Source organism: Leptidea sinapis, chromosome 2 (genome assembly GCF_905404315.1).
Source record: "Leptidea sinapis chromosome 2, ilLepSina1.1, whole genome shotgun sequence".
In the NCBI taxonomy this organism is placed as follows: Eukaryota; Metazoa; Arthropoda; class Insecta; order Lepidoptera; family Pieridae; genus Leptidea; species Leptidea sinapis.
Window position 1 is genome coordinate 15,092,001 of NC_066266.1, and position 14,784 is coordinate 15,106,784.

Genomic DNA, 14,784 nt, shown 5'->3' on the forward strand with positions numbered 1-14,784 from the left:
TAAAGGACGTCCCTAACGCGGATCATCATTGAGTTTGCTACGTCTACGCTTAAACTCGTTAAACTGTAAAAATTTTAAATAGTGGCACAAGATGGGGCAACATTAAGAAATGATAATCGCAGCCTATCATAGCTTTGTTATTGAGTAAGCCCACAACGAAAGTAATAATATATCTATCCATTCACAAAAACAAATGACAACTGAATGCAATATACTACGTCATTAGGTTACCAAAGAGTTCTAAAATTGAAATTCAAAAAAAGTTTTCCTTAGTAATGTTTCTAACAAATTTCCAGCCAGTTCAAAAAACTTTCAGTGTCACCCACGTATATGTTTTTGAACCGCTTGATAAATTTTCTATCAGCAAAAATGCGTTTGATCTAGAAGCTCTTGCCACAATGTCTTTTTACCTTTTTTGCAGGATTTTAGGGTCATATGCGATTCTTCTTTTTAAAGTACATTGTTTTAAACAATTTGTTATGTTTTTAAAGTGATAACCCTCACTTCTAGGATTAATACACAAATAAAATTTGAAAACAAAATTTTATGAACGATACGGGACTCGATACCACGAACTCTGGCGTTCCGTGCCAGTGCTCTGCCAACTGAGCTAACAGTTCGAGTGAGATAAAATCTTGTATGCTTTGTTCAACTCTCAGGTTGTGGCTTCATCTACAGGATCTACTTTACAGTTGATAACCTGCTCAACATCAATACTTGCATATTAGGAAATTGAATTGAGATGTCGCTCTTGTAAATCTAAACAATTTGTTATGTTTTTAAAGTGATAACCCTCATTTCTAGGATTAATACACAAATAAAATTTTAAAACAAATATATCTTACGATGTTAAATTATTCTTATTATAATATTCACTTGGCCTTTGTGCTTCCTCATAAGTGGTTTCATTGACCGCTAAGGAGTTGTTATAATGAGTTCATTGAAACCACTGACTGTTTAATACCTTGTCTTACATTGCATGTAAATATTGTGTATAATGCATTCTCGTTGACATTGCAAACAGACTGACAGACAGGAGGATCTCATGTCTGAGTCAATATTGGTTTTATGTAGGTAATTGAAACTGGGTTGATGCTGTACAATCTAGTACTCTGCCACCTTTTTACAGTAACGTATATGTTTTTAAATGTATATATTTTCTTTAAAAATATATATTTATTGTTGGTGAGATATTTAATTCACTAACGACAAGTTCTTCTGATTCAATAATATTATTCATATCATTATTAAAAATATATTACTAGTCACGAGCCGCTTCTTACTCGCGTTCTCTTTCCCGTGTATGCATGCCAGGTTAATCATATGCAATGGTAGTTAAAACTTAGAAAAAATGCTCCAACTTGTTCAAAAAGCTCGTGATTTCTTTATTTATTCGTTCCCAAACAACATACATGTATTAATCATTACAAAATAACGCTAGTTTAAACAAACCATGATTAACATATACGTCAATTAAATAGAAAAACTAATGATGGCGTGATATTTAACTAAAATAAATGTACAATAGGTAATTTTATGTAAATATATATCTACAATAGGTAATTTTATGTATATCTTGATTTACAATGCAAGCAAACCAATTCGTTCAATTTCAATGTAACTTTATGGGAAATCTTTGACCTGAATAGCTATTGATCCCGACCACCTAGAAAGCCAACTCAAACGATTTTGATTTTTTCCTGAGGCCTTTCCAACGTTATATTATGGAGTACAGACTCCATAATAAGTACAGACTTATTGTGGTTGCTGAGGAGTAATTCTAATTAAAACACCGTCTTTGTACTTTATATAATATATATCTAGATATTCAGAAAGATATGTTAATACGAAATCTGTACTTTTACTTTTCATGTATAATAATATTTCTTTTTCTTATTCACCTTATTTTGTCAGTGTTGAATGAGACTGACCTGTCACGCTCGGTTACGTAATTGTCATTCGGTAAAAAGAAAAGACACACACACAATCACACATTACGCTCATTACAAATATTTATTTTCCTAATTTGCGCAGTAAAAATAGCGTGATAAATCACGGCGTCAAATTAAAGATCTCGCCTGTCTTAGTTTAGAGATAAGATAAGCGAGAGTCTATGTTCAGTCGCGAGAGAACAATGGACAACTTTGGTTATCGCGAGATGGGGTGGCCGTCACCTCTGCAGACACCGCCTCCACAAACGCCAAGATCGCGATTGACAAATAGTTTTAGTTCTCGATCCAGAGAACCGGAAGAAGTGCCTCTACGAAACTCTTTCAAACATGTTCGTAACATTGATGTACTTGAATCAGGAAGTGAAGCGGGAAAGACTAAGGAATATTTATTTGTGGGGCCATCACCACCAGCCGAGGATGCTCCTCCAATGTACCATAGCTTTGATTTTATGACACCCGACCCAGAAGCAAGGCTGACTGAAGACATGATACGACGAGCATTATGTGAAAGAGCCTTAACTTTGGGAGCAGGACGATTTTTTGATGATATTGAATGTGGTTTAATAACATCCGAAAACATAGAAGAACACATTGCGTCTGCACCAGAAGTTGTTGTTAACTTAACGTTGCTTTGGGCTGCTTTATTAGCTCGTGATGAAGTATTACCCACAGTTGTGCTAGCTGGAGCAGATGTACATTACTCGGATCCAATTGGCTTAACGGCATTGCACATTGCTGCATTTAGTGGTGCAAGTAGATCGGTGGTATATTTGCTGTCCATCGGGGCTGATATCGATTATGTCCCTAAATATTTTGCTCCTCTACACTGCGCTGCATTTGGTAATTCCTTAGAGGTAGCTGATCTTTTAATTTCAAATGGTGCGTCTCTACATGCGGTTGTGCAAAGAGCTGGCTGTGAAGATAATCTTGTGCATTGTGCTGTACGAAATGATGCTGTAGAATGCATGGAACTGTTCATTGAAAAAGGTGTTGATCCGGCTTATATTACGTCAGGAGGTATGAATGCTTTACATTTAGCAGCGAATCTTGGTGCCCAAAGGTGTCTGGGATTCTTACTGAAAGAAACCAAACTGAGTGTAAATGGTGCAACAAAAAACAGAGATAAGGAATGTACTGCCTTACACTTAGCAGCTGCACGAGGCTATACAGAATGTGTAGAACTACTGTTATCTGAAGGTGCTAAAGCAAATGCAAAAAACTTCCGAGGGTTGACAGCTCTACACCTCGCATCTCGCTGTTCTTGCTTGGAATGCGTGGAAGTTCTTCTGAGAGATGGTAATGCAGACCCAAATGCTGAAGATTTTGATAAAAGATCTCCATTACATGCCGCCATCACAAAGTCTGAACGAGCTTGTGATATCATTGAGATACTGGTAAGTTGGGGTGCGCAAACAAATAAAAAAGACGAATATGGTTACTCTCCAATACATCTTGCTGCAATAGACGGTTTAACTAGCTGTGTAGAAACGCTCATATTTTTAGGGGCGGATGTAACATCAAAATCAAAAAAGGGTCATACAGCGTTAAGCGTAATTGTCAGAAAAGCTCCCAAGTCTCTGGCCATTATAAAATATAACTTAGATTCTGGAATTTCACTAAGTCGATCAACAGAAGGAAATGAAGAGGTTCAAATTGAATTTGATTTCGGAAAATTGTTAAAATATTCTTATCCGCGTGAAATCACCTATGTCAACAGTTTAATCGATGAAGGTCAGAAAGATATATTACAACATCCGCTATGTTTAGCATTTCTATTCATGAAATGGAAGAAGATAAGAAAGTTCTATTTGGCCAGACTTGTATTTTGTTTCCTGTTTGTATTGTTTTTGTCAACGTACGTGCTGACAGCTGTTGTGAAAACGTGCCACGGAAAATATTCTAAGAAATACGATGTGCCTAATGAACTTTGCCAGAATCAGTCTTTAGTTGGTGATATTTTAGAAGATAATCCTATAGAATTAGAAAGATGGGTGTTATTGGCAATTACAATTTTTGAAATAATCAGGAAGCTAACAGGAATAACAGGATATTCAAGTGTTTATCAATACTTTACAACTTTTGAAAACTTATTGGAGTGGTTTGTCTTACTATCTGTTTTTTTCCTATATGATATTGAGAAAGATTATGGATGGCAAAACCATATAGAGGGATACGCAGTTTTGGGAGCTTGGACCAATTTAATGTTGATGATGGGGCAGTTGCCAATGTTCGGCGACTACGTAGCAATGTATCAAAAAGTTTTAACTGAATTTTTTAAATTGTTACTAGCTTATATTTGTTTACTATTGGGCTTTGCCATATGTTTCCTTGTAGTATTCCCGAACGAAGAAATGTTTTCGAACCCTTTGATGGGATTAATTAGTACTCTATCAATGATGGTTGGAGAATTAAATTTAAATATATTAATCAACGATCCATTACGAGACGATCCACCCTTAATATTCGAACTTTCATCTCAAATTATTTTCATATTATTTTTGATGTTTGTAACAATTATTCTTATGAATTTGTTAGTTGGTATAGCTGTCCACGATATTCAAGGTCTTCGAAAAACAGCGGGACTTTCAAAGCTGGTACGACAAACAAAACTAATTTTATTCGTGGAAATGGGTATGTTTAGTGCATTATTACCGAAGTGTTTACACAAATACATTTATAGAACTGCTCTAGTATCACCAGAAGCTGGAAAAGTTATATTGAGCGTAAAACCCTTAAATCCAAGAGAAAAAAGGTTACCTACAGACATTATGATGGCCGCATATGAGTTGGCACAGTTAAACAAATTAAAGTCAAATACATCTATGAAAGAGGTATTGTATAAAAATAAGTACCACTCTTCGAAATTCAAGAACGACGGACAGACGGATCACCAGTTCAACATTGAGATAAGGGGCATGCAGGAGAAAATAGATCAGACAACATTCAATCTAAAGAAAATAGACCAGGAGATGAGACACTTGAACACGTTGCTTCTCGAACAGCAACATTTGCTACAAAATTTGTTCAAAGTCACAGACAAATCGTATTTACAAACACCGTCTCAAAACTATTCTGAATCTCCATTTAATTTTTCAAGCAATAACTCTGATATCACTTCTATCGCCAAATGTTAAATATAAATAAAAAAAGATATAAGATAAAATAATTATTAAGATCTACAATATAATATTGAGGCAACCTAAATACTTATTTCAAGGAAAAGATTCATTACAGCGCAAAACACATAGTAGTGTATTTACTCAAGATACATTTCCATGTAAGTTTATGTATTAAATAAACACATCTTGAGTTATAAGAATCTGTTATTTGTTAAGTAATTAGATTTTTTAACATAAGATGCTTGTTATCTTTGCTTGATAATAGTGTTAACTGGCTGATAAGAAATGATGTGATTAAAGGCTCAACTCAATCAGGGTACAATAAATTTGATTTTAAAGTAAAACATGATGTTATCATTGTTATTCCTTATTCTGAAAACAATCTTGGTGCATTGCGATGTAGATCTTTAAAAGATATATTAACAATTTGTTATGTTTTTAAAGTGATAACTCTCACTATGCTTATGACTATAGACTGGCTTATGGCGACTGTCTCAGAACAACATTATACTTAAATAGTAGCTACGCAATGTGTATAAAATTATTCAATTATCTATCTCTAGAAATAACAAACTTACTCCTGTATAAGTGATTAATGGATTTTTTTTAATTTTAAGAAAACTTATTGCATGATAAATATTAGCCGAATAGAAGACACTACAATAAATTAAGATCGATAATGTATATATTATACTGTATTGGATGCATTACATAAATTTCATTTCATTTCAATTATCCTTACTAAGCCTCTTTAACTAAAATTGATGATTGGTGATGCTGCCTCTTTGTGATAGGTTTGTCATTAATATATATATTATTATTTATATATGATATGAAAACGTTTTAAACTTCAAGTACAATTTCGTATATTGATTTAATTCATAGTAAACAAAGTATTATTTCCTCAGATTTTAGCAAATATATTGAGGCTGGGTCTTTATTAATAAAATAAATATTATATTTACACACTCTTACACAAATTATCTTGCCCCAAACCAGTATAGCCTGTACTATGGGTGCGTGTAACGATATATTTAATACAATATACTTACTTAAACATACATAAATCCAAACAAACATCTATGACTCGGAAACAAACATTCATATTCATCATATAAATGATTACACCACCAGGTTCGAACCCGGGACCTCTAGCTCAGTAGGCAATTAATTAAGGCTTAGATTAACCCCCTTATTCATAATGGTCCGCTAACTTTAAACAGCCACTTAGGAGTGTTTTTTCTCATTCTGACTTAGGTCAATAGAAGAAGACAGAGTGAGAATTAGCAATGCTTTAAGTTAGCAGACTATTATGAATGAGGGGGTAAATCTTTGTAAGACCTCCGTGTTTTCCATCGCTATCCATAAATATGACAAAGTGTCTTTCAATTTTGCACTTCTTGAAATGAAAGAATAAGACAGTTTGTTATATTGCTATTAATGTAATATCCCTCACTTCGGGGATTAAATATTTAAATTTAATTTGTATGTCGAAACCCGAGAGACGCGGGTTCCAGTCCCGCATCGTCATAAATTTTAATACAAATTAAAAGAAAGAAAAATAAAGAAATATTGGTCTATTTTATTTATTTGTGGTACTGAACAATTTCTCTTAGTGCAATACAATTAAATCAATTTGAAAATTGCAATGTTTTCAATGGGAACTTTTATCTCTCCAGAGACAAAGCCCCAATGTTTGAAACAATACTTAAAGTTTTACACGAGTTTATAAGTGCTAAATAAGTAGAATCACGTTTACTTCTGATAAAAATTACAGGGTTGTGTTAACTGGCGAGAGGTCGCACGCCATAGCGGGTACAGCCGCGTGGGATCCGAAACACCCGAAGAAGAAAGACTTTAAGAATCGAATCCCAATTGATATAAATCTAGAATTTTATACATGTAATAAAATCGCAACAAAGTAAATACTGTACATAGATTAATTTATTGAAATAAAACTTGCTGTGTGTTTTACAAACAATACCGAAGCTAAAAATGAAGTTTATTGAATTTTTGTCTACTGTACGGACGTAAGGGAAAAACCCAGAAACCACTGATAAGAGGTCGGCTTTATATAATGTAGATATAGTATTTTCTTTGATTGACGCTAACATTAAAATAAAATACTTTTTAAAGGATTAAAACGTATTTGTAATCCTAACTTGTTTTTACATTACATTAAATTAAATTGCAATAGAGAAGACGGACTAAAATTATCTAACACCTGGGATCCAAAAGTCTTGAAGTTAAAACCCAAAAGTACTCATACCGAAATGAAGAGGACACTGCGAGTAAAAAAATAGTAAAAATGAATGTGTAGCCATTGTTTTTAACTTGCCTTAGTTTAAATACAATAATGTCTTGAGTCTTGTACCAATTATCATACAATTTGCATTAAATATTATGTTAATAAATTATATAGCTTTATAATTAAAAAAAAAAACTTCTGACGCCCGATACATAACTATAGTGTAGAATAAAATAATTAATATTGACCCAGAGAGCATCACGTGATGGTAAATACTAATACATATTATCAGCGCATTAGATGACAGCGTATATATGTTGTAGGCTTAGAATATTAACACTACAATATTCTAAGGTCCTAGGTATACTGTCGAAACCGTGATATTATAATTTCACTAGTGATATTAAAATTAAACGTGACATTGTAAAGTAAAGTAAAGAATGATAAATGACATTGTAATGTCACGGGTACACTATAGTTATCTATATATTATATTATAAAAGAAAGTCGTGTTAGTTACATCGTTTATAACTCAAGAACGGCTAGACCAATTTTTCTGTTGTTAGATTTTTTGGATTTCTCTTAGTCTGGAATAGGATAATAAGTAATAAAATATCAAAATAATTACGAAAAAATTATTATTATAGAAAAAAATATTTTCTGATACATTTTGTATGGATTGACATTTTGATGACATCTCGAGAATAGAAAGAATTCAATTAAGTTTTTTGTTAGTTTCACGCTACATGAGTAATAAAATACATCTGACAGTGCACGTCATGTTATTCAAGTTGACTGGTGGGTGCAATGACGTTCTTATGTATAGAATGTCATTGGGTGGGTGTGTTTGTTTCGAGTTTCTATTAGCTTATTGTGCCATCTTTCCCGACATAGACGTAATGCAACTAGGATTCGAAACATTGCGAATTGGACTGAAGAAGAACAAGAAATTGCAGGTAAAAAGCACCGCGTTAGTATGGGCTCGACGTTGTGTTTCTGAATCACAAGAGCAAAGCGAGGCAGCCAGTAAACCTCAGAGATCAACAACTAGATAATTTTCGACGCACAAGAAGAAATTTATGATTTGAATCGAGCAGCGTTTCGATACGATTGCGGTACTGATTACCGCTTGCATACTAGCGTTCACATTGGGTCAATGGACGTTGTTTGCAAGTATTTTCCGGAGAAACGCCAGGATTGTGCTGCCTTAGTGGAAAACTACCGAATCACGAAATTTTCTAGCAAACACTCAAAATACAATGTTTGCTTCCAAATATCCTCATTTGGGGCAGACATTATCTAAGAACGACGATTTAATCCGAAATTCAGGGTATTAATTTATTTATATTCTTACACACAATACAGTAGAAGAATAACATACCTACTATACTTATTCCTATGTATTATGTATGGTAATTCTAAAAATAAGTGTTCTGCATTAACTAGTTCATGAACATTTTGCAGGTCGAGTTAGCCCGCAAATCTTTAATTTCCGATCCGTCTTGCATTCGCCATGACCATTAACAAATATCAAGGCCAATTCTTGAAAGTTTGTGATCTGAATCTAGAAAATCCATTTCCCATATATATAAGAGATTACCACGTATATAGTCACTCATCACGATATTTCTGGAACCATAAGGCGTAGAGACTTGAATTTTGGTAGGTATATTCCTTTCGTCGAGAAGAGGTCAGCTAAGAACGGATTTTACGAAATTCCATCGGCGAGAGTTTTTTTTTAACAGAACAACGTTTGTCGGGTTCGCTAGTATTATAATAAATCTAGGAACCAATGGCGTTCTATAGAACATCATTGTATATTACAAATGAAGTTTGTAGTGTGAGACGTCGAGCGTCTGATTGGTCAATTTTTTTCATGCGCAATTTGTAAAACAATTATAGTAAACATTGGAGCGTGTATGTAATATTCCATCTGAAATTATTGTTGAAATAGTAGTAAACAAGGAATAATTCGGTTCGTTGTGATTGACAAATTTTTGAGTGTGTAAATTTCTTTTTGGGACCTACTAGTGAACAAGGGCTGATTCGGTTCTGGCCTGCATCGCTCGGCTCGTGCTTTGTGATTAACAGTTTTAATTTGTTTTTGGGACCTACAAGTGAATAAGGGCCGTTAGATAACAATTAGTTAATTACACTAATGCATGACTACTTAAAAAAAATGACTATACAATAATTACAAGAAACAGACCAATCAGAGACGGCCTCATAAACTAACGACCAATAAAATTGTCAAAATAACATTGCTTTACGATACCACTATTGACATTACAATGTCACTAAAACCAGGCCGTTAAATTGCACGAAACGAATTCTATTGACAATCTACCGTTTAATTACGGTAATTATAATATCACGGCTTTGCGAAAATACCTGCGAAATATTATATAGGTCAATCAGTTAGCTGAATAATATGTAACATTATTTGAATCGCTTTTGAAGGTAAGTCAAAGAAGAATTATGGCATAATGTAATAAAGAGCTTACTAGTAGAGTGAATTAAATTAGCAATAATCAATTTCATTTTCATCAGTGGGAGGCTCCTTTGCACAACATGCCGGCTAGACTAGGAGTAACAAAACGGCGTCCATTTCTGCCGTAAAGCAGTAATTTGTAAGCATTATTGTGTTTCAGTCTGAAGGGTGGCGTAAGTGAAATTATTACTGTGCAAATGAGATTAAACATCTTATGTCTCAAGGTGAGGAACGCAATTGTAGTGCCGATCAGAATTATTGTGTTTTTCAAGAATCATTAAATCACTACGGCACTGCATTGTAGTGGGTAGAGCGTATCAATAATCTGCTACCTTTAAAAAAAATATTGTTCCTATGCCTTGATTGTCAGAGGCATGTACGGACTTAGTAATAGGATGCCTGGTCGTTATATTTTGGTAACGATATTCTAAATATTATCTTGTTAGGTAGTAGGTTCAGATTATTTTACAAATCAGAAATGCGTGTGAGGTTTGTGTTTCAGTGCAGCGTGAGTCACTTCATGAGTTAATCAATGTGTTAGTCCAGTTCTGCTGGCAGTTATGGCCACGAACAATAGTGTATGCGAGCTGGATGTGAGGAATGCGGACGTTGTTAGTGCTTGAGATTTACATCTGATTACTTACGCACAAAGCTGTAGCCAGAAAACTGGAAGTATATATTTGAAAACGTAAACCTTTCAATTATTAATGAGATTTTCTTCGCAAAGTATATAATTATATTACACTAGATGAGCCAGCAAACGTTGTATTGCCATCATAGTAAACAACTGTAGTTAATCTACCAAGTATAGGTAGCTAAAATTAAGTTCGTTTTTTACCTCCTGAGAAATTTAGGAAGATACAAAGATTCTAATTAGTTATTCATTTTAAACTATTCTTTCAACTTGATTTCTGATCGACGGGGGACATATCAAAGGAAAAACGAAATTGTTGTTTTTATTTAATACCGAAAATTTTCATATTTATTCACCTTTTAAACCTTCTCTGGAATTCCACAAATAATTCAAGACCAAAATTAGCCATATCGGTCCAGCCGTTCTCGAGTTTTAGCTAGACTAACGAACAGCAATTCATTTATATATATAGATAGATTTAAAATTCTAAATGAATTTTTTTTTGAATGCTGGCGACAGAATTTCAATTATTTCGTGTATTCCCCCTATCGATCGAAACTCTTCTGTAATAATAATTTATATATCATTATCATCATCCAGAAGACGTCCACTTCTGGACAAAGGCCGTCCCCCAATGATTTCTATATGAGATGAGTTAAATCAATTAAATTTGAAGTTATTTCTAAGTTGTACGTTTTAACTTAAGATTTCAAGAGTGTAACAGGGTAGAATAATTTGTGTGGGGAATCTTCATGGATTGTTTCGCTTGAGAGGTGGATCTTTTTGTAGACCTTATAGGTTGTATAATATAAGATATTGGAGTGTACTGAATTCAGTCCAGATCCACATTTAAGTTTTTATTTCCCTATCCCTTAGATTTTTATAAAAATAAAAGCCAAAAATATATCGAAATATCACCGGTAAAGAACTTGTACGTAGTTGAAGTGTAAAGGCTAGATAAGAAGGATGGTACTACATCGTAATTTTGTACGTGCGATAATATCCCACAATTTTTTTTTATTCTAGAGTTCATTCCGCCTCCAACTTGACCAGACCAGGCCCTGCTTCATCGCTGTTTACATTTTGACCTGACAAATCATGACTGTTTTGAAGGTCGGTTACTTCCACGCGCATGTAAGTATACCGGACCCGAATCTATCGTATAGTTATAATCACGACCAGAGCCTACAAGAGATAATTTTTGTACGTACGATTTGATTTTGTGATACGTAACGAAATTTTTAACACGATTGATGCAATTCAAGAGGTCCGTTTTACTTGAAAATTAACAGAAGTTAGACGAAATCATCCCCACCAACCGAATAGTTGGCGTTCGTGTACAGTGAAGAAATTTTTTTACTTTCTTCCGCATACCTTCAAACTATGGAATAATAAGCCTCGTGCGGGTTTTCAGGATAATCGGAAAATATGACCTTAAACAGGGTAAAAGTACACTTTTGACCCGCCAACGTTCTTGAGATTCCTCTGGTATTGCAGGAAAATGTGGGAGGCGGCTAACATCAGGTGACGTTACCGCTCGTTTGTCCTCCTCTTCCATAAAAAAAATTTTTCAAGGACTAACCACAATATTCTGATTTTTGCACCTTGTATGTAGCACAATAAAAAAATACCGACACATGAGTACGATGCAACAAAAAAATATAGGCCCTTTAATAAAAGGAAATTAAAGAAAAGAAATTTACCTACTTGTAAACTGCGATTACAAGATCATTTATAGGGCTAGATAGACTGGGACAACTGTGACCAGAGTCTCCTTTGCACAGGATGCCGGCTAGGTTTTGGGTACCACTACGGTGCCTATTTCTGCCGTGAAGCAGTAATTTGTAAACTTTACTGTGTTTCGGTCTGAAGGGCGCCGTAACTAGTAAAATTACTGCGCAAATGAGACTTAACATCTTATGTCTCAAGGTGACGAGCGCAATTGTAGTGCCTTTCAGAATTTATGGGCTTTTCAAGAATCCTGAGCGGCGCTGCATTGTAATGGGCAGGGTAAAAATAAAAAATATAATGTGAAAACGAGCAAAAAATTGAGATTGACTGTTAACCTCTATTTTGACGCACGCAATAACACTAAAAGACATACAAATTATCTAACAGCAAGGCGCTCTATCTAGACTTATAAATTATCTATGGACTATATTTTTGTAAAAGACGACACGGATTTGTAAAGTGTGAAGCCACCTATATAATGAGGTGTAATCCAATCATGCTGAAACCTCGCCGGGTCCTGTCCACTGTTGACGATCAGAGTGGGATCACCTCACCGCACAACAAGGTCAACTAACGGAACCAGATTGTGTTCCATCAATAAACTTCCATAGTTTACTATTTTGTTATTCCCTGCCTTGTTCAATAAAGCTATTTGAGTATAACTTATTAAGATTATTTAGTGTTGTAATTTATGTTCGAAACAAAATTTATGAAGTAAAACCACGAGCAAGCCTGAGGAATAATAAATATTCTTAAAATGTTTAAACCACCAAAAGATATTCTACTGTGTCCATACATCATGAGGACACCAAGGAACGACTTCAATGGTCCAACTTGATACTGGAACGCCCCAAGGGAGAGGTGAGAGTACTCCAACACCTGCCAAACACTAGTTTAACGCAAAGAACACATCTTTCTTTTTGTAATCTTATCTGCAATTCCGTTCCTGAAATCTGTCAGATTTAGAGTCAGAATCAGACAGAAACAGTGAAGAATTTGGATTTTTAATCTTTGCCCTCTTATTGTCAAGCGAATGCGTCGCCATCTCCTAACCGTTTTTGCATTTTTTTATGGAAAAGGAGTACAAACAAGCGTATGGGTCACATGGTATTAAGTGATCACCGCCGCCTACATTCTCTTGCAACACCAGAAGAATCACAGGAGTGTTGCCGGCCTTTAAGGAATGTGTACGCGCTTTTTTTAAGGTACTTCTGTCGTATCGTCCCGGAAACACAGCACCAGGAAGCTCATTTCACAGCTTTGCTGCCGGCAAATCCTTGAAAACCGCACTGTGGAGGAACGCCACACATCCCGATGGTGGGGACGATAAACTTATTTGTGCAGAGTCGTGTGAAGGTGGAATTTGGCTTCAGGAATCAAATGAAACAGTCGAATAACAATATAACCAGTGTTTACTTTGGCAATAAAATAATGCTTCTATATCGATATCATCGAGACTCTAAACATTATGAATGTTTAATCCAAGGATAATTAAATTCGATTTAATCTAGTTTATTTTTAGCACTCAACCAATTGACCAAGAAATTAATATCCTACTTATGCTATATACAAGTCAAATTAATATCCGGAGACATTATAAAGCTTGCACGCGAAGACACAACCGATCTAAATGAACCAATTAAGTAATCTGTAATGAAACATCGGCCATATTGCGTGCACTTTATGTAAGCTTGGTTTCCGCAATGGGAGCAGAAGTGATTCTAGTATGAACCACAGCTATCGTATGCCGCTATCGACTCTGTGTACAGTCGATATGAAAATAATTTATATTTTTATATTTTTTTTATATTATCAAAATATATATCTTCTCGTTACTTACTTTGTATTTCTATCCCCACTACGCCTCATAACCGCATAAAATACAAAGTCAAATAAAAATACACCCTAAAAGTGTTCTGAGATATATTTGAAATCTTTATAGAGTATTATACAGTATGGTCTACATACCTATGAAATAAATAAAAATATAAGTAATTCTAGTCCACAGAACTATCGCAAAATTAATTATTTAATTAAAATCTTTAAATTGAAAAAGTGAAATTTTCAAACAAAATAAATATACTAAGAACTAGCAGTACTGTTTATTAGACGACGTACATTGACCTCTGGATCGTCGGCTTCACCTTTGATTTGTTTGATTACTTGCGACGTAATAAAAATTCTCTATGTTCATTCTTACGAACACTTTTTTATTTCGGTATAACTGAACTGAACTGTAAATTCAATATTGTGCATCTTGTTTTATATTCAAAATAACTCAACCGTATTCGCAAACGTGAAAGAAAAACTAAATGTCAAATTTACCGTAAAAGCAATAACAATTAATAAACTTAAAAACACAATTTACACATGTACACACAACACATACAGTAGTAGAAAGTGTCCATTTCAGCTTGATTCCTTCGAAAGGCAAACACATAATCTATTTGCCCAGAAGACTCGCGATACACTGGCCACTGATTAGTGATGACTGAAGTGGTGAACATTCAAATAACCAAAAAAAATAAGTCTTTAATAGGGAATACCTCACAATTATACTTTATCGATACTTTTTTACCATTATTTAGCATCCATTACGAAATACCTAC

The 14,784-nt window shown here is 34.4% G+C and overlaps 1 protein-coding gene across 1 annotated transcript; it reads left to right on the forward strand.

Moving 5' to 3' along the window:
- The first annotated feature begins 2,109 nt into the window (after positions 1–2,109).
- LOC126976849 (transient receptor potential channel pyrexia-like) lies at positions 2,110–5,415 on the forward strand. The gene has a single exon (XM_050825481.1). It carries the CDS (start codon positions 2,114–2,116, stop codon positions 5,084–5,086), a length of 2,973 nt encoding a protein of 990 aa, XP_050681438.1. The 5' UTR covers positions 2,110–2,113; the 3' UTR covers positions 5,087–5,415.
- The last annotated feature ends 9,369 nt before the right edge of the window (positions 5,416–14,784 follow it).